The sequence below is a fragment of the Notamacropus eugenii genome, chromosome 2 (genome assembly GCF_028372415.1).
Source record: "Notamacropus eugenii isolate mMacEug1 chromosome 2, mMacEug1.pri_v2, whole genome shotgun sequence".
NCBI classification, from domain to species: Eukaryota; Metazoa; Chordata; class Mammalia; order Diprotodontia; family Macropodidae; genus Notamacropus; species Notamacropus eugenii.
In genome coordinates this window covers 485,379,089-485,406,222 of record NC_092873.1, presented here as the reverse complement: position 1 = coordinate 485,406,222, position 27,134 = coordinate 485,379,089, and the positions used below count along the sequence as shown (strand labels likewise).

The 27,134-nt window shown below is 38.5% G+C and overlaps 1 protein-coding gene across 1 annotated transcript; it reads left to right on the top strand.

The window, feature by feature from the left end:
- The first annotated feature begins 1,159 nt into the window (after nucleotides 1–1,159).
- FCRLB (Fc receptor like B) lies at nucleotides 1,160–6,970 on the top strand. Its single transcript, XM_072638192.1, has 4 exons — nucleotides 1,160–1,517; nucleotides 4,266–4,532; nucleotides 5,306–5,590; nucleotides 5,870–6,970. The coding sequence occupies exons 1-4, from the start codon at nucleotides 1,160–1,162 to the stop codon at nucleotides 6,286–6,288; spliced, it is 1,329 nt and encodes a 442-aa protein (XP_072494293.1). The 3' UTR covers nucleotides 6,289–6,970.
- The last annotated feature ends 20,164 nt before the right edge of the window (nucleotides 6,971–27,134 follow it).

Genomic DNA, 27,134 nt, shown 5'->3' with positions numbered 1-27,134 from the left:
AGTTAAAATTGTACAGAAAAGACAGTAACTCCTCACATTCCCTGATCATACACAGACAAAATGTTTTAGGAACATTTGAACTGGCAGAACGCTGCTGTTTCCAATTCAAAGTCCTTTACATTCTGACTTTAACCTGCTTTTCCTGTCTATTCTCACACTACACCCCCAACTTCTCTTCCCTTCTCCAAAATTTTAGGTTCAGACAAAGCAGCTTACTCAATCAATGTTAAACACAAGTAGAGTTCCAGTTCTTGCCTCCATATCTTTGTATGGACTAGAGTATACCTAATAGGCTTTGTATAGCCAGGACCAGAATGGGGGTTTCCTGATTTCTAATTAGATGTTTTTCTCAGAATACAACTTTGGTTCCACTTCTATTCCAAGAACGCAACCCTCTTTGAATTCTGGAACATATATGGCCAGAGCCACCATGTGGGCAGTGATAGCCTTCCTGCTTCTGGGTGAGTCTTCTACCATTATGTCATTGGGTGGAAGGCAAAGGGAGGAGGGAAGTGGGGGATTCTAAGACAAAGCCTCTTGAGCCTTGAACATTTCATCTTGGTGCTCCAATATATGGACAGCCCTTAGTCTTATAGACAGCTTAGTCTCCAGGCTATTCATGCTAGATACCTTTTATAGCCCAATGTCAGGAATATCTGCTGTTATTATGTTGATATTTAATATCATCAGAGGCTCAGCAACCATAAAAACCCAGGTCTCTTTAGAGGGCTAAACTTTAAACATAAGCAGAAAGCCTGGGGAGCTTAAGCCAATTTTCTTTTCCCATTTACATAAGGCTGCCTGGTCTTACCCTTTCATTGATTGACAACTTCTGATCTTTCGCAGGTCCAAGGATTGGAAGAGCTGGTAAGTCCTCTGCATACTTTCCTCCCAGTCCATTTTCCCCTTCCTGCCAACACCATCCCACTCATATATCAGTTTCTCACAGACCCTAAGCTATATGCTTTGAGTGTTGTAGGACAGCAGGGCTAGGTGCACAGGACCCTTGGGTAAAGACTATTCTGGGATGTTGTCTATCCTTGCTACTCCCCAGCCTATTTGGTCCAGTTTACTAAAGACTCAAGCAGGCATTCAGGACAGTATGCTTTACAAATTGGTTAATTAACCTACTGACTAAATTGCTTCTAACTGAATGATTATGGTCAACTCTATTCCCAGAGGTAGTCTAGGGTTTCTCCAACCTGGGACTAAGTTCTTTGGGCTTTTTGACTTTGGCTCTCTTTTTACAACATCCTCTACAGCCACCGTGGATAAGCCCATTCTGTCCTTGCACCCACCCTGGACCACAATCTTTAAAGGGGAACGGGTAACCCTGAGGTGTGATGGGTACCACCCCTTGCTCCTGGAGCTCCGTCCAATCAGCACATTGTGGTACTTGGGGCACCTGCTACTTCCTTCACATAAGAAGAGCATTGAGGTGCAGACGCCAGGGGTGTATCGATGTCAGACCCGAGGGGCACCTGTCAGTGATCCAATCCACCTCTCTGTGTCTAATGGTAAGTGGATTATGTATAATGGAAAGGCACAGCATGTATACTGGAAACATATACCTGGGAGATGCATATTCTGGAAACTGGTGCCAATTTTCCTACAGGAGAAGATATAGTGTTAGTGCTATTCTGCTTTAGATAGGAAAACTGATCATCCTGGCATCAGGCAAATAAATAGAAGTAGTTCAATGGTTGGTAGGGTTCAGGACCCATAGGCAAAGTAGTTAACCACCTATATGATATAACATGAAAAGCACAACTGCCCCCAAAGTATATCCCCACACCTTTAAAATAGTTTTAAAACTCCTAACATTAGAGCTGTGTTTTATAGTTAAGACATTAATTATTAAAGACCACTGTTAAAATTTAAATATGTTCCCCAGGGGAGATAATACTTCAACATGGCATCCAACCAGCACATTAGCGCAGATTATTTAAAAGGTTAATTTGTAGCCTAGGTAGGTCTTGAGAGAATCCCATATTTTTATCTGACAAAGAAAAAAACCTAGTGGGTAAAAGGGGTTTTTGGGTAGCCAGGAATAGCATGAGGATAAGGGGCTCCCTTGTAGAAGGAGGACAAAAGTGACATCTATAAAACTGGCTCTCTATTTCATAAGATCATAGATTTAGAGGAGGTAAGGAACCTTAAAGATCCTCTTACAGAAACACAGAGAAGTGAAGCAAGTTGCCCAAGGCTCTACAAGTGGTAAACAGTAGAACTGGAATTCAAACTCAAAATACTCTGATGCCAAAGTAGCCTTTTTAGGATCATGCCACTCTGCCCTTTCTTTTCTTCCAAGTTCCTTGTCCCTAGGGCTAGTACTCTTGGAGCTCACTGTAGAGTGGAATAGATTGATTCCATTGGAACTTTGTTAGCTGTACTTAAATCTTAGGTCTCTCCTGTCCCCTACCCTGCCTTCCCTACTAAAGTTATCATCCAGCCCCAGCAATGGACACTGAATCACAAGATAATCTAGAGTTTGAAGGGATCTCAGAGGTCATTTAGCCCAACTCATACAAGAATGAGAATTCTCTGGGGCAGTAGATGGCAATGAATAGAGCACCAGCCCTGAATTCAAGAGGACCTGAGTTTAAGTCTAGTCTCAGACACTTACTAGTTGTGTGGCCCTGGGCAAGTCACTAAACCCGAATTGCCTCCAAAATAACAACAAAACAAACAAAAAGAATCCTCTCTATAGTAAGTAGTCACCCAGCCTTTGAAAACCACTTGTAGACAGCTCTAATTGTTGGAGTGTATTTCCTTACATCAAGCCCAAATCTATCTTTCTGAAACTCCATTCATTGCTTCTATTTCTTCCTTTTAGGAGCAAACAGAACAAGTTTTTAACCATTCTTCCACATGACAGTCCTTTAAATTCTTGAAGATATCTATCATATCTCTCCTAAGTTTTCTCTTCTCTAACTTCAGCATACCCACTTCTACAATCTTCTACCGCCATTATCTGAATACTCTTTAGCTGATCAATGTCCTTCCTAAAATATGATACCAAGAACTGAACACATACTCCAGGTTCAATTTGTCTAGGGCAAAATGTAGCTGCATTGTCACCTCCCTAGACCGAGATACTGTGTCCTCAATGTAGTCTATAGTAAAAAATATCTTTTTTCCTGCCATACCACACTATTGATTTCATATTGAGGCCTCCTTCAAAGTTGATATGGAATCATTAATTATTACTTTTTAGGTTCATCCATTCAACTAGTTCCAAATCTACCTAACTACTACCATCTGAGACAAAATGTTCCATCTTATCCACAAGAATGCATGAAAAACTGTCAGATGTTTTGCCACAATCTAGGTAGATCATCTCTGGTGCTTCCCTGATCTACCAGTTTAATAACGTGTCAAAAGAAAGGAAATAAAGTTGTTCTGATATGTCCTATTCTGTATAAAACAATGCTGGTTCTTTGACATCACCACTTCCTTTTTTGGATGTTCACTAATCAGCCCTTTAATAGTACATTCTAGTAATTCTCCAGGAATTGAAGTTCACTGGCCTATAGCTTGCAAAATCTATTTCCTTCTCTTTTTATTGTTTTTGGAAATTGAAGGTAATATTTGCTTTCCTCCAGTCTTGGGGCACCTCTCCATTCATCAATTTCTCTCAAAGATCACTGACATTGTTTTTACCAGTCACATTTACCAAGTCTCTCAGTACCTTAGGATATGGTTTTTCTAGATCTGGTGATTTGAATTAATCAAGGGCAACTATCGTCCTTTTTTTCATTTTCTGCACATTTTTTAAGATTTTAAATGGGTCAGTAAGATACCTCCATATTCAACAATTCAATAAGAATTTATTGAGCATCTATCAGGGGCCAAGGATAGACACTAGAACTATGATTTCATTGATAGAAAGATCTTTTGCATGGGGAAATCCCCTCTACCAATGTAGAGCAGTGTTTTACCAGCAACAGATAATACATAATAATACATGTTAAGTAAATTAGCTTTATATGAAGTTTGAGGGATGAAGTAATTATTGTTGTGGGATGAAGTCATTATTGATCATACTACAGGATACCTTCACTGTGAGTCTTCCAGAGAGGAAGAATGGTTTGGAACTCAGTCCTTATCCCCATTAAAATCTGGAGTTAGACTAACTTCAAAATTAAAGAATCAGGAGAACTAAGAAATAACAAATGGGAGAGATATGAGATGGGGAAGAAGTGAGGAAGGGCTTTGAGTGATCATGAACTTTACTGAGATTATGGATCCTCTCTGTTTTGTAGATTGGCTGATCCTACAGGTTCCCTATGCCATGGTGTTTGAGGGTGAACCACTAGTGATTCGCTGCCGGGGTTGGTATGACAAAGTTGTTTACAAGCTCCACTACTACAAAGATGGGCATGTCATGCGCTACTTCCAGTCTAGTGCCAACTACACGATACCCCAGGCACGGGCCAGCGATAGTGGACATTACCAGTGCTCAGGAACCCTGCGTATTCCAGTGGAGAGTACCCCTATGTTCTCCGCCAAGGTGGTGGTTACCATCCAAGGTGTGGAAATAAGGCACAGGTCTCATTGCTTTGGGGATAAGAATATGGAGTAGAGACTGGGAAAATAGGAGAGCACATACAAGGGTGGGTAGAGGAGTAAACAATTTTTGGCTCAAAAATAAGGAGAGAAGGTTCATACCAGTCTTAACCCACCAAATTTCTCTTCTGCCTGAGGAACAGAATGACCCCACCAGTCCTACCCTTTTCCTTCCACCTCCTTCTCTACTCACATCCCATTCCTCCATTAATGAAACAGAGCTGTCAGTAGCCTGTGTGGTATGTGCATTGTACCCAAGAACTACCCGATTCAATGAATTCCTTATTGGGACATTGAAAGGGATAATCACACACAAGGGACAAATGATCTCCTGCGATGGGCAGTGTGACTGCTACACCCCTGTCCAAATCTTCCACCTAAAGGCTGGAACAATGACCAGGAGCATGGGGAACTATGCTGAGACTTCAAAGTCCTTAATAATACTTTCTAGCTTTCTTATAGCAGTATCATTTATGCCTATGTATATCATCAGAAAGCCACAGTAAGCCTGCTTAATCCTTGATCCCTTCATTCCTTGCTGTATCCAGACTCTGTGTGACTGGTCACCCCCTGTGGGATGGCGAGGCAGGAGTTGTGGCTCTCAGGCCACCAAGCACAGCTCTCATCCCCTTCACTATGGCCATTCTTCACTCCCAAACACAATCTACCAGCCACTCCAACCTTCCCCTTTCTAGCCTGACTGCTCAGTCTTCCACTTGTCTGTTCTCCTCCCTAGAGCTATTTGCATCCCCTGTGCTGAAAGTGGTGCCCAAGCCTGAGTCCCATGGCGGAGGTGGGGTAACCCTTCGCTGTGAAACAAGTCTGCACCCCCAAAAGCGGGACACGCCTCTGCAGTTTTCTTTCTACAAGTACAGCCGCCCTGTGCGCCGCTTTGACTGGGTAGCTGAGTATACGGTCCCGGAAACAGAGACAGAGGACCTGGAATCGTACTGGTGTGAAGCTGCCACAGTGACCCGCAGCGTGCGCAAACGCAGCCCTTGGTTACAACTCGCAGGGAAGGGTGAGTAACTCCTAGTTAGCACCCCACTATGCTCCACTTCCTCAACTCGCACTCATACTCTCTTATCCTGTTTCCCCGACTCAACTCCCCAAAAAGTACACAAACACTCCAATTCCAACTTTCAGTATCTCCTAATCTTGGCCCCACTTCTTTTTCCTCTGCAACCTCTGTAGGGCAACTCCACACTAATAAACGAGGGTCCCAACACTATGAACAGTGGAACGGCCCAAGTGGTGGGACCTGGTCGGTTTATGTGGTTCATTCACTATCATTTGACAGGTTCTTTCTCCAGCACACTGGCTATCACAACCCGAGCTCCTCCGCCAGCATCCATGTCCAGGAACCCCATTTCAAAGCCCCTCTCCTTTAGAAAGCCTCCAGAACCCAGATCTGTGCCCTCGATCACCTCTGCCCCAAACTCCACCTTTACCGGGACCCTCGCCTCTATGCCAAGCATTCCCACTGCTGGGCCCACGGCTTGCACTCCTCTAACCTCCTTGGGCCAATCTGCCTATCCTTTGAAGTCCCACATGGATCTACTGCTTCAGGAAATGCAGCTGCTTAAAGGCCTTCTGAGACAAGTGGTACTGGAGCTGAAGGAGCCACATACAGTTTTGGGGTTTCAAGAGACACCAGAGATACCTATCTTAGATTTGGGGGTGAACCCAGTCACTCCAGAGACCACAGAAAGGGGTTAAGGCAAAGATCAGCCTAAATGGGATGCTTCTTGCCACTATCCAGGCTAGCTAGTTTTTGGTGGGGGTCTGGGGTTGAAGTGTGGCAATTATTAGGACAACAGAACTTGAACCTTTCCAGTGAATTGCGGGGTGGGCTGGCCAATGAAGTTTCAGTCACCTCCCATTATACCTACTTTCCCTCAGTCCTCTAAAAAGCACATTTTCCTTAAAGAAGCTATCTTTTGACAATCTACTCCTGCCTGGAACTGACATGAAGTTGGGGAGCTATTGTTTCCCTGCAATGTCCCTACTCTTAGTGGAAATTTCCTATAGTCAAAAGGTTTGTAAGCTTAATAGCAGATCTATCAAATTATAGATTGTTGGTAGGGGAACATCTGAGGTCATCTAAAATTAAGCTAGTAGGCTTAGGATTTTAGACCAACAACAATGTTAGGGTCCTTTAATTCTTAGTAATAGTGTGGAGACAATTAGGTCAAGGGCTTATGAAGTTAGTATACATGGTTATTATTTGTGTCTCAGTTGGTTAATGTTAAAAAAAAAACATCCGTTTGTGGTCTCTATTGTAAATGCTTTAAAAGAAATGTCACCTGACCAAAAGTTGGAATTGTGTTATAAGATATGAACTGTGTTAAAGTGAAAAATAAAAATAAATAAATAAATAAAAAGAAGCTATCTTTCTTACCATTTGGCCCCTGTGGTTTTAAACAGTCACGAAGTGGTCGTAACTGATATCACCTATCCTATATGTCACTTGCTACCACAAGTTTTCCTGCTCCCATTTCTCCTTCTTTCCATCATTCTCCTTTCCCTGTTATCCTTCCTCTGCCCTCTACCCCCAACATATAACAGTACATACATTGTTTTATCTAAGTTTGTGGTTTGATGTGAAATTCCAGCTTGTTTATATTCTTAACTTTCCACCATGTTCCAGCCATTGTACATCAAACTGAGGCAAGTTTTAGTACTAACTACTGAGGCACTTTAGAACCTTCTATTGTTCGCAACAAGTTGTAATTACATAGTGAATTCACCCACTGCTGTCATTAAAAAAGATTTTTAGTTTGTGCTGCTGGCAAGTCTTGAAATCTCTGAGAAGAAATTTGTTCTTTCAATTTTGGACAGGGTCTGGGAGAGTGGTTTTGTGGCATCCTCATCCCTCTGCTGCAGAAAGGAAAAGAGTATTCAAATTTCTCTTACACTTAACCAGAAGTAGCAGACCCTGAAGACAGGTGTATGATATGACCAGATGACTTTCTCCAGTAGCAGGAGGGCAATGTTTTCCTTGGAGCCCCAGGAATGGTCATCAGAGAACACTCCCTGAATCAGAGAAAACACCTGCTTCTATAAACTGCTAAAATGGCTAGTTTAAAATAGGAAGATAAGTCAGGTAAATCTTTCTTTGATGTAAGTGAACACTTTCCTAATTCCTGAGGTGTTTCCAGGATTTTTTCCCCTTTAGCTCTTAGTTCAGGAAAGGTCTCTTCAGTTCTAGCTTCCAGCTCTGCAGTGGCAGCTTATCTCAACAGCTCAGTTCTCATCTCTCCCTAGAAGCTTTCTCCACTTGACTGGTTACTCTGTGCTAGGCAATCTATTCTTCATTGATTTCCCTTCCCAAAACTCCTACAGATTTAGAGGGGAAATGGCCCTAGAGAAAACAGATTAGTTTAAACCTTTCGGGTAAGTAGTAGGGAAAAACCAATTTCTACTAGTTGTTAGCAAGCCCCTACTTCCCACCCTCAGATATCCCAAGGGGTATAATTTTCCCCAAGGATTCTGAACATCCAGAATTCACAGTCTGAAGTCTTCACACTCATCGAGCTGATGCTCTGCGTACTACTATATTTGAAAACAGACTGAAATGACTTAACAACAACAAAAAGAAGTGAGCAAGGTTGTTCAAAGTATAGCATCCTTCCATGAGTTACTGCCACAACTTACACTTACTTTCTCTGAGTTTTAGGGCTACATTTCCAACATTGTTGTTTCTGAGTCCATACCAGTATGCTTCTCACTAACAAAACAGTCAGAATTATTTTTTTAAAACAAGGTTATTTACTAAGGTGGTATTATAAGAATTGTTTGTATGAAACATTTCACCAAAAAGACTGGGGCAAGTTCTTTCACAATACACATAAGTCTTTTCTAGGAGTGGGGTCACACTTTAGAATATAATGGTAGTCAGGTGTATTGTGATTTCAAAAGGGGTTCGGATTCGTCCAATTATGTGTGATTAAGGAAATTTATGGTTCAGATTCACACCTACAATAAGACACATTTGAGAAGAAGAAGCTGGATATTTTATTGATTTACAGAAAAGGCAAATGCATGAACAGTTTAGAGCTACAGCAGAAATAATTAATATAGCCTAATACTAATATAATTATAGCAATATTAATATAGATATAAGAGGAAATAGAAAAACATCACCAATTCGAGGAGCACCAACACCTGAATTACATCAGCTGGGGAATCCCGGGATACAGCGTTCAGGGTCCGAATTGGGAGCAAAGAGGTCCCAGGCAGAGCGTCCTCTCCATGGGTGAGATTCCGAGGACTTGCACTAAGTGAGGGGAGTTTATAGGGACCTAGACAAAGAAGGCTTTTTGCCAACGGCTCCACACACTGTTCCAAGCTGGTCAGGCACATGGCCATGGGAATGCAGGTGTTTGTTCGTCAAGGACATATCATACGGGGGCCACAAGATATAAGCTAATTAATCATATACTGGGAGGACTAGCCAGATCCTCCAAGTATTATCTATGTATTCCGGGAGTGGCTAGTTCCCAAAACATTAAGGCATGGCCAATTCGCGCATGTTATGTTCCTTGAGAGGTCACCAAAAGGACAGAGTGAACTTACTTTATTCAAGGGATATGAAATATTCCTTCATCAGGCATGAGTGTAAAAAACATATGACAATGGAGTTCTTTCCAACCCCTGGTTCTGGAAGTTTTTTTTTTCTTTACCTTTGTAGAGTCCTCCAAAGTTCCCTTAGATGTAGCCCTTTGGTGAATGGCCCACTCAGCTGGACTCCCAGGATCAGTGCCTTACTAGGGTCCATAACCAGAATTCTTCTCTTGTACAAGGAATCGCACTCTTTGAAGCTACTGTGGTTCTTGACCATCTTTGTGCATTTGTCTACAACCATTTCCACTTCCACGGCTATTGGCTACTACTGCTATGATGGCTACTGCTACTACTACCATGGGACCTCTGATGGAATCTCTACATTCCACAAAGTCACAGAGTTGCCTAGACATTTCTGTCTCATAATACATATTCACCTAAAATCCAGAAAGATACCACTGCCCCTCTCCCAGCCAATTCTTGTGACCAGCATAAAGTAGTGCTGCTTCCCTCACAGCTGCAAAGGAAAGAAAACAATATAATGATAGACTGCCCCTTTTGTATACCCACTCAGTTACAGTTCTTCTGGCTTCACAATTAGAAGACTCTTCATCATTACACAGTTCTGTGGAGTTACCTGGATTGAAACCAGGCAGAGAAGCACAGGTACAAATTATTCTCCTCAAAAACCTGTGACACTCTCCCATCAGAACATCTAGAATTCAGAAAAAGTGGGACCACGTATAAAGGGCATATGCAGCAAGAAAAGAATAACTCACAGCTAAGAAGTCCTTTTCTCTCTCCTTCATGAGGTATTGAGGAAGTTCCCCATAGGCTCATGGTAGTTTTCTGCTAGACTCTTTGGGGAGTATTGAAGTTATCTTTCCCTCCCATCTGTGTCTAGTTGGTCCTAAACTGATGCAGTCAAGGTTGCTTTTCTGGGGACATTGATAGGATGCTGATATAAAGTCCAAAATTCTCTGGACCTTTTGAAGCTCACAGGTCCTCCTTCAGTCAAGGGTGGGAGAAAGACACTGAGACTGAGACCTAGGCCAAAGCTCTCTCCCCACACCCTAAGCAATTTATTCTCAGGGGTTTGGCTGGAAGCCACTATTTCCTGTCTGCTACTATATGCTTGAATCTCTGGATTCCAAACTGGTCCACCGTCTTATACAAAATCCACAGAGTGTGTCTGACGTGTCCCCAGATAATACTAACATATTTATGGTGTGTCATAATTGTACTTCATCCAACAACCTCCTTCCAAATTGATCGAAAACTACACATATCTACACACACACACATACACACACACACATACCCTACTTAAAGCGTCTTTGATTAATTGATACAATAGAGACATTTAAAACTTGTTCACATCTATTTCACACCTCTGTTTTATTCATTATTCTAATGGGCAAAGGCATTGGATATCATGTTACTTATTGTAAGTGGAGTGGGATCATTGGTAGATTGCCTCACTTGATCTCAACTCCTACAAATTCATTCATTCATTTACCACATATTTACTGAGCACCTGGAAATTATAATATTTTCTTTTTCCCCAATTAAATGTTAAAGCAATTTTTTTTGACATTTTAAAACAAGTTTTGAGTTCCAAATTCTGTGCCTCCCATATCCCTTCATTCCTCTTTTCCTGAGATGGTAAGCCATCTGATATAGTTTATACATGTGCACCTGTAATTTAGTAGACACTGAGTCACGTGATAGGAATAAAAGATAAAAATCTCAGACACTTGATTTTGTCTTTGCATCCCCAGCACAATGCCTAGTGACCCTAATACATAGTAATATGGCGTACACAGAATCAGTAGAGACCTGGATTTGAATGCCACCTCAGGCATTTTCTAATTGTATGACCACCTGACACATTGCTTAACATTTCAGAGCCTCAATTTTCCCATCTATTAATTGGAGATAATATCACTTAAAGTGTTTACCCCGAGGGTTGTTTGGGGTGTGAAATGAGATAATGTATGTAAAATATTTTTCAAATCTTAAAGTGCTATATAAATTTCTGCTATTATTGTTACTTCCCAAACAGGTAGAGATAATAAAAAGTAACTAGCTTAGTTTAAGTAAATTCAAATCTTTAGGCCAAGATGAATCACATCCTAGGATCTTAAAATAATTTATACATGAAATTAAAGAATCATTTGAGAGATCATGGAGAATGGGAAAGGTGCCAGAAGACTGGATCAAGATGTTATCAGTTTTCAAAAAGAGGTGAATTCCTAAAATTATTAATGGTTGTTGTTCTTCATCTTCAAAAAGGACCAAAACGACATCACCATGATAAAGTGAAATTTCAGTGTGTCTGACTGGCTAATCAGAACAATACAAGCTCGGAATGCTCTACCACAGATTGGGCACAGATAGTCCATTTGAATATTTGGGGTGGATATCCCAAATTTGCTCATCCTACATTTACTTTGTGCTCTCTCAATTCTGCTTTGCTCAAAGAGCACAGCACCTTTCCTTATGTGGGAAAGCCATGCTGAGCGGTCCTGTTACCAGTGTCTCCCATGTTGCACAGTCAAATCCAAAGTTCTTGAGAGAGACCTTGCTCTCTCAATATTAATTGTTAATAGATGTGATATAGAATCCAAATTCTTAAAATCTTCAAAGCACATATGATCTCGTTTATATGAATATTTCATTCTTTAATGCAGCTCATAACTCATCTATACCTTCTCAAATTCTTCAACTTTGTCAATATTCTGCCTCATAAAAAAAATTGCATCTTCCTATCCTGCCCAAGCTGGAAGTGCAGGGATTATTCATGGATTCAATCCCACTGCCAAGTGGTATGGAAGTTTAGATCTGCTCCATTTCCCAACTGGGATGGCTTACCTTTTCTAGGCAACCTGGTAGTCCCTGACTCCTGGGGACTTAGCCACTTTGATGCTGAACTTAGTATAAACATCAACATAGTCTGTTGTAGATAAGAACTCCCAAATTCAAAAGGTCCATCAGCTACAGTCTAACAGTAGTAGGAATTAATGACATGTGCCACTACAGCCAGTTCATATTCTTCCTTTACACAATATATAGCCAATGTATTAAGAGTTTCCTCTAATTCTTTTCTCCATATTGGCGATACAAGGTGAACAGGCTGATCATCTGTGGGTCCTTATTCTATTCACATGACTTGTTCACCTCATTTTCTGATGCTGTATTTCCTTGATGACACCTCTTCCTTCACTTCTTGTATACAGGTCATCATTAGAAATATGTTGTAACCTACTTGTGCCCACCATGTATTTCTGTTGTCCTTTGGGTTAAAATTGAATCCCTAGAGTTTCCCATCTGAGTGGAACTTCGTGAGGACTCCATAAAGGACCCCATAATAAAAGGACTTCCAGGATCAACAATCAGGAAGTATACCTTTTCCTCATATATTTTCTACACATGTGCTTCACTATCATTTTACTTTAAGTTTGATCACATTGTCCCCTGAGACCTTACATGGTTGGGGCAGAGCAGAGGGGTGTGTGGATGTGTGTGTGTGTGTGTGTGTGTGCACATGTGTAAGAGAATATTTTATGTAACTACTGTTCTTGCTATACCTTCTCAATAAATTTCTTTTTAAAAAGCTAATCGAGGCTATTTGTTGATAATCAATGGGGAGTATATCAGAGGGGGCTCATGAATGCCAGTGTTAGAAAGCATAATCCATCAGGATTATTCCCTAAAGTAAAGAGGGGAGAAGTACTTGCCTTCTTGGATCTAGCCCACCAGTGGAAGAAGTGGGAAAGTAGTCACAGAGAAAATAAAATAAAATACATAAAATTCACAACTATACACCATCATTAGGAAATTACTTGTGTTAAAAGGATGGGTCTTTGCCACCTCATCAAAAGCTGATCAGATGATTCAGAATTCAGCTGAGTGAGGAGTTAGCTAGGCTTTTCTACATTGCCCAGAGAGCCAACCTGACCATCTTGGCAGTTTTTTAGTTTGTCATTGTGATAGGGTAACGTTTGTACAGTATTCTTTTAAGAGTAATTGAGTTAAAAGATCTTGCCACTACTTCATTAGTTAAAAAGAAGGAGAGCAGATTTGCTCAGCAGGAGAGTTTTGAGTGTTAGAAAGTAAATGGCTCATAAAAAAGCATTTTTTTAGTATACAAGTTCATAAAGGGATTGTCATAAAGCCCTACACTCTATAGCTGTGAGTGTCTCTTAGTACATGACTCATCTTCACTCATGTGTTTCCCTGATAAGTTTCAGTAAGTCTGTGTCCACTCTCCTCCATGGATACCCTGTACGCTGTTGGGACAACATGACTCAGGTTTAAGTGTGGACCATGATGTATTATTTCTGTATTCATTTTTTCCCCGTATTTAAACTTTTTTCTCAATTACATGTAAGACAATTTTAATATACTTTTTTTTTTTCAAATTTTGACTTTCAAATTCTCTTTCTCCCTCCTCTCCTCACTCCATTGAGAAGGCAAGCAATTTGATGTAGGTCATTTGTAGTCATCTGCATTCATTTTGAATTGAACTGTATTGTAATGATTATTTTGAATTTCTGCTTTATTGTTAAGTAAATGTTGTATGTTGAACAAATCGAGATGCTTTTATTTAGTGCTTATTATGTGCCAGGCACTGTGCAAGAATTAATGGTATCATCATTGTGGATGGCATTTTTTTTGTGTGTGTACATAGGAATAATATCATTGAATCTCAAGAGCTACACAGTGACAAATAGAAAGTATCCTTCTGCACAACATAGAAATACCTAGGATCCTAACAGACTTTGAGTAGTACCCATGAAGCAACAGTCCCTCTCTGGCAGTCTAGTGTAATTGTGATGGCATTAAATAAATTGATTAAATTATGTAGAAATGTCATTTTTACTATATTGACTCTACCCACCCATGAACAATGAATATTTCTTCAATTATTTAAATCTGATTTTATTTGTATAAAAAAGTGTTTTATAAGTATGTTCATGTAGTTCCTGGGTTTGTCTTTTTAGGCATACTCCCAGGTACAATTATTTTAAATAGTTATTTTAAATATTTTAAATTTATCTCATCTTGCAGTGTTTTGTTGGCAATATGTAGAAATGCTGATGATATATGTGGGTTTATTTTATATCCTGCTACTTTGCTAAAGTTATTAATTATTTCAACTAACCTTTTATTTGAGCCTCTAGGATTTCCAAGTATATAATCGTATCATCTGCAAAAAGAGATAATTTCATTAGCTCACTGCCCATTCTGATTCCTTCAGTTTTCTTTCTTCTCTTATTGCTATTACTAGCATTTCTAGTACAATATTGAATAATTTTGGTGATAATGGGCATCCTTGTTTCACTCTTGATCTTATTAGGAGGGCTTCTAGCTTATCCCCATTACAAATAATGCTTGCTGATGGTTTTAGGTAGATGTTTTTTATCATTTTAAGGAAAGATAATTTTATACCTATACTTCCAAGTGTTTTTTAATAAGAATGAGTGTTATGTTTTGTCAAAAGACTTTTCTGCCATCTATTGACATAATCGCATGATTTTTGTTACTTTTTATTGTTATAATCAATTCTACTAATAATTTTCCTTATGTTAAATCATTGCTGCATTCCTGGTATAAAGCCCACTTGGTCACAATATGTAATCTTCGTGATATATTGTTGTAGTCTCCTAGTTAGTATTTTCTTAGGATTTTTGCATCCATATTCATTAATGAAATCGATGTATTCCTTGCTTTCTCTGTTTTTGTTCTTTCTGGTTTAGGTACCAGCACCATATTTGTTTCATAAAAGGAATTTGGCAAGACTCTTTCCCTATTATTCTAAATAACGTTTTTAAACAATAGAATTAGTTGATCTTTCAATGTCTGATAGAATTCACTTGTAAGTCAATTTGGTCCTGATGCCTTTTTGTTAGAAAGTTCACTTATGATCTGTTCAATTGCTTTTTTCTAAAATAGGTTTATTTAAAAATTCTATTTCCTCTTCTGCTAATCTAGGTAGTTTATATTTTTGTGTAACTATTCTTCCATTTCACTTAAATTGTTAAATTTATTGGCAAACAATTGGACAAAATAACTCCAAATAATTATTTTGATTTCATCTTCATTAGTGATGTATTCACAGTCTTCATTTTTTTATACTAGAGATTTGGTTTTCTTGTCTTTTTTTAGTCATTTACCAATGCCTTATCTGTTTTATTGAGATTTTTTCCCCCCATGAAATCAACTCCTAATTTTGTTAATTCAATGGTTCTCTGATATTCAGCTTTATTAATCTCACCTTTAATTTTTAGGATTTCCAATCTGGTGTTAAATTGGGGATTTTTAATTTGTTCTTTTTCTAGTTTTTAAAAATTATATACCCAATTCATTGGTCTGTTCTTTCTCTATTTTATTGTTATAAGCATTTAGAGATACAAAATTCTCCATGACAACTGCTTTTGCTGCAATCCCATCAATTTTGGTGTGTTGTTTCATTAGTATCATTCTCTTTATTAAAATTATTTATTGTTTCTTTGACTTGTTCTTTAACCCACTCATTCTTTAAGGTTATGTTCTCTAGTCTCCAGTTAATTTTTAATCTGTTTCCATGGCCCCTTATTAAACATATATTTGTTGCATTATGAACTGAAAATGATGCATTTCATATTTCTGCTTTTCTGCATTTAACTGTAAAGTTTTATGCCCTAATATGTGATCAATTTTTGTAAAAGTGCTATGGAGAAAAAGGTATAATCTTTTCTGTTCTTAATAGAATTCTCTCCATTCAATCCTCTCCAGATATCTATCATATCTAGCTAATTTAAGATTCTATTCATTGCCTTCACTTTTTTCTTCTTAAATTTTTGGTTACATTTTTCTAGTTCTGAGAGTAAGGTTGAAGTTCCCCACTACTATAGTTTTCCTATCTAGTTCCACCTGTAATTCACTTAGTTTTTTCTTTAAAATTTTGGAGACTATAGCATTTAGTGCATATAGGTTTAATATTGATATTATTTCATTATCTATGGTACATTTTATCATAATTCAGTTTCCTTGGTTTTCTCTTTTAATTATATCTATTTTAGCTTTAACTTTATCTGAGATCATGCTTGGTACCCATGTTTGTTTGTTTGCTTGTTTTGCATCAGATGAAGCATAATAAATTCTACTCCACTCCTTTTATTCCATGAATATTTCTCATTTTTAAATGTGTTCCTTGTAAATAACATGTTATCAGATTCTGGTTTTTGATCCATTCTGCTATTCATTACCATCTTCTGGGTGAGTTCATTGCATTCAACGTTATAATTACCAGTTGTATATTTTCCTCTACCCTATTTTTCCTGTTTATCTTTCTCTTCCTCTCTTTTCACCCTACCCCTCCTCAAACATCTAATTTACTTCTAACTATTGCCCCCCCCCCACTTTGTACCTCTTCTACAAATCTTTCTCTTACCCTTTCCTCTTATCCTCCTGATCCTTAATCTGTACACCCAAGGGTCCCTTTCTTATTCTCTCCCCTTACCCTTGTGAGAAATGATTATTAATAACCAATACCTTTGGGGAGATTCAGAGGTTCTTCCCTTTTTCTAAATTCCTCATTTTAAAAAGTTCAGTTCTTCAGAAGGACATTACTGATAAAGAGGTTGCCTTTACTCTCCTGCAATCTCATTATCAGTAATGTCCCTCTGAAGAACTGAACTGAAAAATTTGGAACTCAAAATCTTATAAAAAAAAGAATGTTGAAAACTATTTTTACATGCTGTTGGAAAAAATAAAATGCTCTTTAGCAAAAAAAGGAGTTAAAACAATAGTTAGATAACATTTTAGTAAACAGCTTGACCTTATTAAATCCCTTTTAACTTCTATGAAATGTTTACCTTCTTATGTATCTCTTGATTCTTGTAGGTCAAATTTTCTATTCAGTTCTGATCTTTTCCTTACAAATGGATGAAAGTCCTTTAATTCATTAAATATCCATTTTTTTCCCCATACAAGATTACACTCTGCTTTGCTGGGTAAGTTATTCTTGGTTGCAAACCCAACTCATTTGCTCTTCAGAATATAATTTTCCATACCCTTCAGTCCATTAATATAGAAGCAGTTAAATCTTGTGTTATCCTGACTGTAGCTCCACAGTATTTAAATTACTTTTAAATTTTTTTTCTAATTTCATGTAATATTTTTTCCTTGATCTGAAAACTTTGAAACTTAACTGTAATGTTCTTGTAAGTTTTCATTTTGGGATCTCTTTCAGGTAGTGTTTGATGAATTTTTTCAATTTCTATTTTATCCTCTAGCTTTAAAACTTCAGGGTAATTTTCCATAATAATTTCTTGAAGTATAGTAGTCTAGACTTTTTTTTCATCATTAACTTTCAAGTACTCAAACAATCCTTATATAGTCTCTCCTTCACCTGTCTCCAGGTGAAAGTTATATTTCAAAAAGATTGAAAGTAAGTGGAAGGAACCATTATGGAGAGCAATTTGGAACTATGCCTAAAGGCATATAAAATTGCACATACCCTTTGACCCAGCAATACCACTACTAAGTCTATATCCTGAAGAGATTAAAAAAAGAAAAAGGGAAAAAAATATACTTATACAAGAATATTTATAGCAGCTTTTTTAATGCTGACTTAAGAATTGAAAATTGAGGTGATGTCCATCAATTGGGGAATAGATGAACAAGTTGTGGTATATGACTGTATAACATACTACTGTGCTATAAGAAATGATTAGCAGGATGATTTCAGAAAAACTGGAAAGACATGAATTGATGCAGAATGAAGTGAGCAGAATGAGGAGAACATTGTACATAGTAACAGCAATATTGTATGACTTATCATACATATGACTTATCAATTGTGAATGACTTATTCTTAGCAATACAATGATCCAAGACAATCCCAAAGGACTTATGATGAAAAATGGTATCCAACTATAGAGAAAGAACTGATGGTCTCTGAATACAGACTAAAGCATACTATTTTTCTATTTTTTCTTTCTTTCTTTTGTTCTTTCCTTCTTTCTTTTGAATTTTCTTTCACAAAATGACTAATATGGAAATGTTTTACATAAGTACACATGTATAACCTTTATCAGATTGCTTATTGTCTCAAGGAAGGATAGAGGAGGTATTAAAAAAAAGAATGCTGAAAATTGTATTTACATGTAATTGGGGGAAAATAAATAAAATGTTATTTTAAAAAAGAAAGTGGAGTGAAATAAAGATAGCATGGAAGGGGAAGGGTCAATTGTGGAAGATGAAGTAAGAACTGAATTTTAAAAGATGCAGGCAATGAGCTGACCTTTTTTCTCTTCAAGTCACTGAAAAGCAGGTTATAGGATGAATTTATGTCGGGGGAGGGGGAGTTGAAGTTAGACACACACACACACACAATTATGGAGGTTTTGAGACTTTGGAAAATGTTAGTCCCTGACAGATTTCTCTGCCTGGTGTGTGCTTTTGTGAGGTGGTCATGCATGGTATAAAAATGCAAATCAGCAAACCACAGGGGCAGACTGGGAACATCTGTTATCTTCCTTTCTCTACATCTCAGGGCTAATTCTTTGCTAACTCCTTTCTTTCTGAGCCAAAAAGGGAACTGAGAGCAAAATTCAAATCTCTTCTAACTAATCCAAGATCTAAATTCAGTCCCAGGGTTTCCTGGAAAGGAAGGATAATCCTGCAAACACTACAGAGAATCAGAGAGGGATGGGGCTGTCTTTGCTATTAGTGACAGACCCAGTGAGAAATTCATTGCTTCCCCCAATCCCTATTTTAGTTTAAGAACAGTGAAAAAAATTAGCTATTCTCAAGATATCTTGGAAAAGATGTTCTCCTTAAACCCAACAAATTGGCAAAGATGATAAGACATGGAGAAAGTGAATATTGGAGGGATCATGGAAATACAAGCATACTAATGAACAATTGGTAGAACTGTGAATTAGTCCAACTATTCTGAAAGGAAGTTTGTAAGTATGCTAAGTGATTAAAATTTTTATACCTTTTAACCCAGAGATCTCACTGCTAAACATATATTCCAAGGAGGTAAAAACAGAAAGGTCAAAATATTTTACAACAACACCTTTTATGATGGCAAAGGAATGGAAACAAAATATATACCCACCAAATGGTGGATAACTAAATGAATTGTGGTACAGGAATGTAATGGAATATTATTGTGACACAGAACAAAAATACAAAAAATCAGGGAAGCATGGAAAGACTGTAATGCAAAGTTAAGAAAGCAGAACCAGAAAACAATATAACTACAACATAAAAGGAATTTAAAAAACCTGAATGCTGTGAAATTATAAATGATCAAGCTTGATCCCAAAGAGAAGAAGAGAAAATGTATTTCCTCGCTTCTTTGCAAAGGTGGGAGGCAATGAATATAGAACATTGCATATATTGACAGATACTCATCAATTTTGTTGACTTGCCTTTTACCTCCCTCCCCCTTTTTTTATTCTTTGTTATAAGAGTTGGCTCTCTGGTGAGAGGACAAAAGAAGGGATATATATGGACACAAAGATGATATTAAAAACACAAAACAAAAATAAAAATTTTTAAAACAAAAGAAAAAAGTGCTCAGTTGGGTTAGAAGAACAATCAGGAACTTGTACCATTTATGGACAAATTCCATTCCTGATAGCTCTTTATTTATCAGTGTGCCAACAAGCTAAGTTTAGAATTGAAAAAGAGGAAGAGTGGGTTGAGAGAGTTGCTTTTGGGAAATTGCAAAGTTCTTTTAGTAATCCGAAGTTTCCTATGAAAGCAACAGCTCAATAACAGTACAAACATTTTACTGGTGTTGCTAAATGGCAGAAGGCCTGGAGCACTACACTTCTGAAGTAACAAAGATGCACATGACATAGGAAGGCACATGGTGAGCAGACTGCAACATATAACCTAGGAGAAATTCCAGAAGGACAGAAATAAAGGACATCATCGAGGAATTGTATGAAAGGAAGGGAAAATGGGCAAGGGATGAGAGAATACTCACCTGGAACACTCAAAATATGAGGAAAAAGGAAGGCTAGGGACCAGTATGTGGGTGGTGCCCCAGTGGGGAATTTGGGGAAAAGATGGATGTCTATGTACCATTCTTGTACCATCTAAAAGTATAATAGGCATGGATGGTTTATAATCTGCAGCACTGAAGAAAACTCCTGAATTGATGAAATCATAGATCCAGTTGAGAATTGTTGTGACATCCCAGCACTTAGGATAAAGAGGAGGGTGTGGGGTTAATGATCCAGGGGGCTGAGATTGCATAGTTCCCTTAACCAAATCAAGGATCATTAAAAAAAGCACTTATTGAATGACAAATTGCAGTTGCTTCCATAATAAAGCAGAACTGGGTTAACAGACTTCTCTCCTGTGAGTTGATTAAGGTGAGTTGTTGGTCTTTGAAAGCTGATGGGCCTCATTAGATCTGACTCAGGGGATCCTGGACCTATTAAACTCAGTGACTGAAGCCAGGGTGACTCTCTGAAGTATAGAAATATCTAAAAGTCATCCCTCAATCAGGCAAGCCAGTATATGGTAAGTACTTACTATGTGCTAAGCACTAATTACTTCAGTATTTAAAGATGACCTCACTTCCCTTACACATTTATACCTTTTTACCGCTCCCTCACCACAATTCTCCAACTTCTTTCATTTAAGTTTCATTTTATCCTGAGTTTATGCTCCAAGTACATTCTTCCACTAGCCTGGAATAAAGGCTAGTATCAGTTAACCAACTCCTGATATCACACCTCTTCTGTGAAACCTGAGAATGTCAGAAAGGAGCCCACAGAGTCTTCTTGGTTTCCTCAAACACTTTCCTAAAAGATAGCCACCTTTCTTTTATATACAATGTGAACAAGAATCATTTTGCTACCTATATTTTCTTTCTCATGAATAAGGACTGCCTTCCTAGACCATGATTTCTGGAAAGATCCCAGCCATGTTTCACTTCACTCAGAATTTGACTTTCTAGACTTATCCTGACTAGCTGATTTTCCCCCAAGCAGGTACCCTTCTCCTCACCTCCCCCACTTTCCAGTTCCCCTACTTGAGTTGTCTTCCTCCATCAGTATGTAAGCTCCTCAGTATTAGGAATTGTACTGCTTGCTTCAATATGTACCACTAGAGCTTAGCATAGTGCCTGAGACATAGTAAGTGCTTAATAAACGCTCCATTTATCTAATCTATCTACATATATGTATATATATACATATATGTGTATATACATACACACACACATGCTGTCTCCCCATTACTTGAGGGCAGTGACAGTTACCACTTTTTCTTTGTATCCCTAGCATTTAGCATAGTGTCTGATATATATTAAGCTCTTAATAATAAATGCTTGCTGATTCACTGATTTCAGTACATGTTTTATAACTGAGCCTCTTTTTGACTGTGGGCCCCAGAAGGGCATTGCCATCAACAAACTTTTACCTAGTGCCTCCTGTGATCAGGAGTTCAAAACTAAGAACTGGGGCCATAAAGAGGGAACATGTCTGTGTTTACTGACTAACTGGCTTAGTTCCCAGTTCAGATTCAGATTTACAGCAAATATTTCAGAAGATGATGATGTGTCATATATGACTGCCCTCCAAAAGCCAAGAACATTTGGGGAAGTTAGTACACATGAAACAACAAAATGATAGGGAGGTCAAATGGTTTACATCCTCATGTGACTTGGCCCATGAACTGTATTATCCTGTAAACGGTTATCTATCCAAAATGAAATTTCAACACAAAACAATGTTCTTTTCCTTAAAGGAAAAACGTGAACTGATTTTTTTTTTACCAGTAATTTTCTTTTTTATCATTTCCTAAACTAAATCCTTTCTCTGGCATATCACTATTGTGTCAAGTCCACAAAATTATTAAGCACCTACTAGCTGCCAGGCACTATACTTAGTGCTGGAGAATACAAAGAAAGATAAGAGGTAGTACCTGTTTTCAAATCTAATGAAGTAGACCATAAACAAATAACTACGTACAAACAAGACACATACAGTATACGTTAAAAATAATTGCGGAGGAAAGGCACTAACAAATATTAGGAAAGATTAAGAAGGACTTCCTGTAGATGGTGAGACTTTTACAGGAATTTGAAAGAAGTCAGAGAAGTCAGGAATCAGAGATAAGGAAGGCATGGTGTGCAGGTGATTATCAGTTCCTGAAAACTATGTTAGGGAACTGAAAAGATCTGGCAGATCCTACTAAGTCATAAGGGCTTCAAGAATAGTCCTAGGAATGCATTGTCTGTTGCCCATGACCTAGCCTAGCTTAGTTCAGACCAGGTTGGTCACAGGATGATAAAGTTTTGGCCACAAAATGACTAAATCACAAAGCAAATGTGATATGCATTGGTGGATGGAAAACTGACACCAAGATTCTTAAAGATCTTTCTTATTACCAACCATAGATCCTTAAGAAGAACTGATTTATCATTTAAATACTATTTACCCTTGAAGAGTGACAAAGGAATTCTGTAGACTCAATTGCAGTGCTGGCCGAGAAAGTGTCCCTCTCCTTAGGTAATAGTCTCGTCTCCTTTCCCAGGTATAGTGGCTAGAAGTCTCTATCCTAGCTCAAGCTCCATTTTCCTAATTTAGCACCTAGCATTTTGCTTTGGTCAATGTAGTTTCCTCATTCCACGGCTTGTAGTCTTCTACAAGGGTGAAGAATATTTTCAAAAAAGTAAATATGGTGCCACCCCATGGCCAGGAACAAAAAAGGCACAGGCCAGGAATGCCTCCATTTTATCTGCACCAAAGTAACCCCAACATATAAATCTGAAAGCTTATGACATCCTGAAAAAAACTCCTCAGTTAAATTGTCCTATTGGTTAAACTGTATCTCCCATTACCTTCCTTCAATTTTATGATATCCTAGATATTGATCTGATATTTAGCACCCTATCTCTAAACTTCCCTCCCTCTGGTCACATGTGTTCCAGTCATCTCTGTTGAGAAATTCTTCTTGGCAGGCACAGCATGGCTGTTATTCCTGCTACTGGGTACGCTGAGACAGGTGAATGAATTCTGAACAGTAGTACAGATAAAACATTCATGTGTTCATACCAAGTGTGGCATTAATATAGTGAACCCCACTAGGAGACTGAGGAAGGAAAAAAGGAAGGGAGAAAAGAATTAGAGAGAAAAGAAAGAGAGATAGTCTCTGTTCAGGTGGGAATTAAGGGAAGATGATTTCACATTAGCATGCAAAGAATCTCAAAACCCCTACAAATACTGTGTCAGTGCTCAGAGATGCACTGCTCTACTAGACCATATAAAGAATCGCCTTTAGAATTCCCACCCAAACAAGGAATCTACAGAGGGACTCCTAGAATTTTTTTTTTTTGAAGCATACTATTTTTACTTTATTTTCACATTTTTATCTGTTTTCTTTCACATGACCAATATAGAAATGTTCTGCTTAATTGCATATATATAACATATCAAATTGTTTACTCGCTCAAGAAAAGGGGAGAGGAAGGAGAATATTTGGAACTCAAAATTTTGAAAAATGAATGTAATTGGGGAAAAAAGTAAAATATTATTTTTAAAAAAATCTGTCTCCTCTTGTACAAGGAATTTGTATCCCACTTTTAACGCCGGTGGAAAAAGGTATCAAACCACAACCCACATCTTTCTCTTCCCCCCCCAAAAAACCTTTGATAGAATAATTAAATGTCAGAGCTAGTGAAGGATTTCGTCTACCCTCTATCTTTTAGAGTCAGAGACTGAGACCAACAATGAGAACGCAAGGTGGTTTAGTGGAGTTCTGGATTTATAATAATATTATAATGTATATTATGTAATGATAAAATAAAATATATAATTATCACAATAGTTCAGTTATAAAACTTTACTCAAAACTTAGATGGAAAGCACTTCTCATACATTATCTTACCATCTCACCTTAGAGGTTGCTCTGGCCTCACTCTCTTTGCGTTAGGCTGGTTACTCCTCTCCTCTTTCCCTGCCCTCTCCCTTCTTCTTAGGTACCCTGTGAAACTTGGGGTTCTTATTCATTCTGCTTCATCAGCTCAAAGCTCCACTGGCTCTTTTCTCCTATTTTAGGGGGCCAGTAAGTAGCCCCCCAGTTCCATATAACCACTTAACATACCCGTCTGGGTTGCCAAGCGTTTTACAAAGGTACATTTACTTCATAGATATAGTAAGAAAAGAAAATGTACATTTTCCCCAAGTGAAATTTCTCCCTCCCCCCAAAAAACTCCACCTTAGTTCAGTTCCTACATACAGATGAGTTAATTAAGGCTCAGAAGTTTGAAGTCACAAAGTATCTGAAGCAGGATCCGAATCCAACCTTTTCTATTCACGAACACCACCCACCCCATCCCAAAGGCAATGGTCGTGTGATGCAGGGCAAAGACTATTTGCCCTTTCTGGTCATTGATTTTTCTCATCAGTGAAAACGTAAGGGTGGGCCCTTATATCAGATCGGAGCCCCGGTGATCCCTTCCCTCTCTACATCATCTGGGGGATGGGGGGAGTCAGTCAGGCCCTGAGTCTGGATCTCCAGGGCTTCTTCACAGCCCGAGCGGCTTCACTAGGCCAGGCTGCCTCTGTTTCCTCAGGGACCAAAGAACGGGAAAGGCCACAGGTGGGGCACCAGGAAGGTTTTCTTCTCAGTCTTCTGTCGCTCCTCTGCTCTGGAGGGGCGGGCTCGCCTCAGCCTGGGACATTGCGGGGATGTCTCTCCTCCCGTACTCCACGTTCCCTGCAGTTGCCCGGGACCTCTGGCTTCTGGATGGAGGGAAAAGAGCCGAGGCCGAATAACCATGCAGCCGACGGCCAGGGCTCAGGCAGACCCTCCGACCCTGGAATTCTTCAGAGACCCTGGAATAGACAAACTGGGGCAGGCAGAGAGTCAGGTGTGGAGAGGGAAGCACAGGCAATTGCTTCTGGAACTTTTGGGGTAGTCTCAGTACTCCCTGCTGAAGCTCCATAGCACTCAAGTACGCCTAAGTTAGGGCCTTCCCTGAGCCCCAAGGCTCAAGGTTTACAGCATCAGGGGAGGAATTTGGGGGAGAAAAACAATTTTGCAAGACTTTAGAACTCTGATCAATACAATAATAAACCATAGGCCCAAAAGAATGAAGATTAAACAGGTCACTCACCTACTGACAGAAGTGATTAACTTAAAACAGAAAGACACATTTTTAGACAGCTAAGTGCAGGAGTTTATTTTGCTGAACTATGCAGACAGGTACTGAGGGATTTGCTTTTGTTTATTCGGTTTGTTTGCTTTACTCAATGTAGGGAGGTAGTGGGAAGGACAGATAAATTTTAAAAAATAATCATGTGAAAAAAATTTAAAGAAACATTTTTCTGGAAACATTTTTTCGGATAGCAGAGATCAGAAAGACCTTTCAGTCAGTCAACTAGTTTGGTTAAGCGTGATCATTATGCTGTGGTGTGCAGTTCCTCCCAGAGATGTCGGTCTTGCTATCACAACTTGCATCTAGATCCATTTTGGGGCTAGAATGTTCAAAACTGGTACTAATTATGGCCTCCTGCCATGACAAAGGCCACAAAACCTTGCTTGAAAGACCATCTTAAATATGGCTTTTCACAAACAGAAATTTGTTTTCAAAGCTATTGTGGATGTACATTAATATATATTTAACCTGCTATTAGATATCTTTATACTTCAATGAGTGTAAAGCAAGAATGATGAACAATAGACCAAATTTGATTTGTAGCCTTAATCCCATGGAACAATAAACGACTATAAAACCAAAAACTTTGTGTGATAATACAGTGGTTCAGTTGTTCAGACAGACATCAAATGTAAATTGGTTCTGGTCAATCAGAGTTAATGAAAAAATCCTCCCAGAGAACTATTTGAAAATGAAAAATTTTCAAATGAGACACATCTCCCTCTGTAAGGGTCCTTCCATTTACCCTCCTTTACTTGAGGAGACTCCTACAGATCTCCCTCCTTGCTTGATTTTTCCTATTTGTCTCCTTGGGAAAGAATATGCTTCAGATTCTTTATAATTATTAGAAGAAGGTCATGATCAAGTTCAGGCACCAACAGCATGACTAGGTTGCTATGGTAGCATCACTAGGGAAACTGCCTGTGTACACTGTCAAACTCATCAGCCAGGTATCCCCAGAGATTAACTTTTGAAGCACTCTGAGTTTCTGCCACATAAAATCTCTTGCACTGAAGAAGTAGTGACTTTCCCACATCGTACTTTTGGCTTTTGTCTTTTTACAAAAAAAGAAAACAGGTCTAGCATACAGTGGATAGATTCTATGTTGGTACCTCCTGAGAACAAGGTGGCTAGCTTCATGGACCCAATCTCTTGCCCAGCTTTTACCTGCAATCAAAATCTCCCTTGGAGAAGAATAGGTGGAGAAGACTCTATTCATGCCCTTTGTGAGCCACATCTAAACAGATCCATGGGGGCATATATAACCTACGTGGACAACAAATACACACACACACACACATATTAAATATATATAAGCTTCCAAATTTATGACCAAACAAGATAAAGAGAGCATTTAAAAATGTAAAGTGGATAATTCTGATCATCTTAAATTTAAAAAGTTTTGCACAAACAAAACAAATGCAACCAACATTAGAAGAAAAGCAGAAAGCTGGGATATAATTTTTACAGAAAATGATTCTGACCCACATGCACAGAAATATTTATAGCAGCATTTTTGTAGTGGCCAAGAATTAGAAATTCCCCATTAGTTAGGGAATGACTGAACAAGTTGTGGTATATGAATGTAATAGAATACTATTGTGCTATAAGAAATGAAGAGCAGGCTGACTTTAGAAAAACCTGGAAAGACATATGTGAACTGATGCTGAATGAGGGAAGCAGAACCAGGAGAACATCATACACAGTTACAACCACATTGTGCCATGACTAACTTTGATAGACTTGGCTCTTCTCAGCACTGCACTGATCTAAGACAATTCAAAAAGACTCATAATGGAAAATGCTATCCACATCCAGA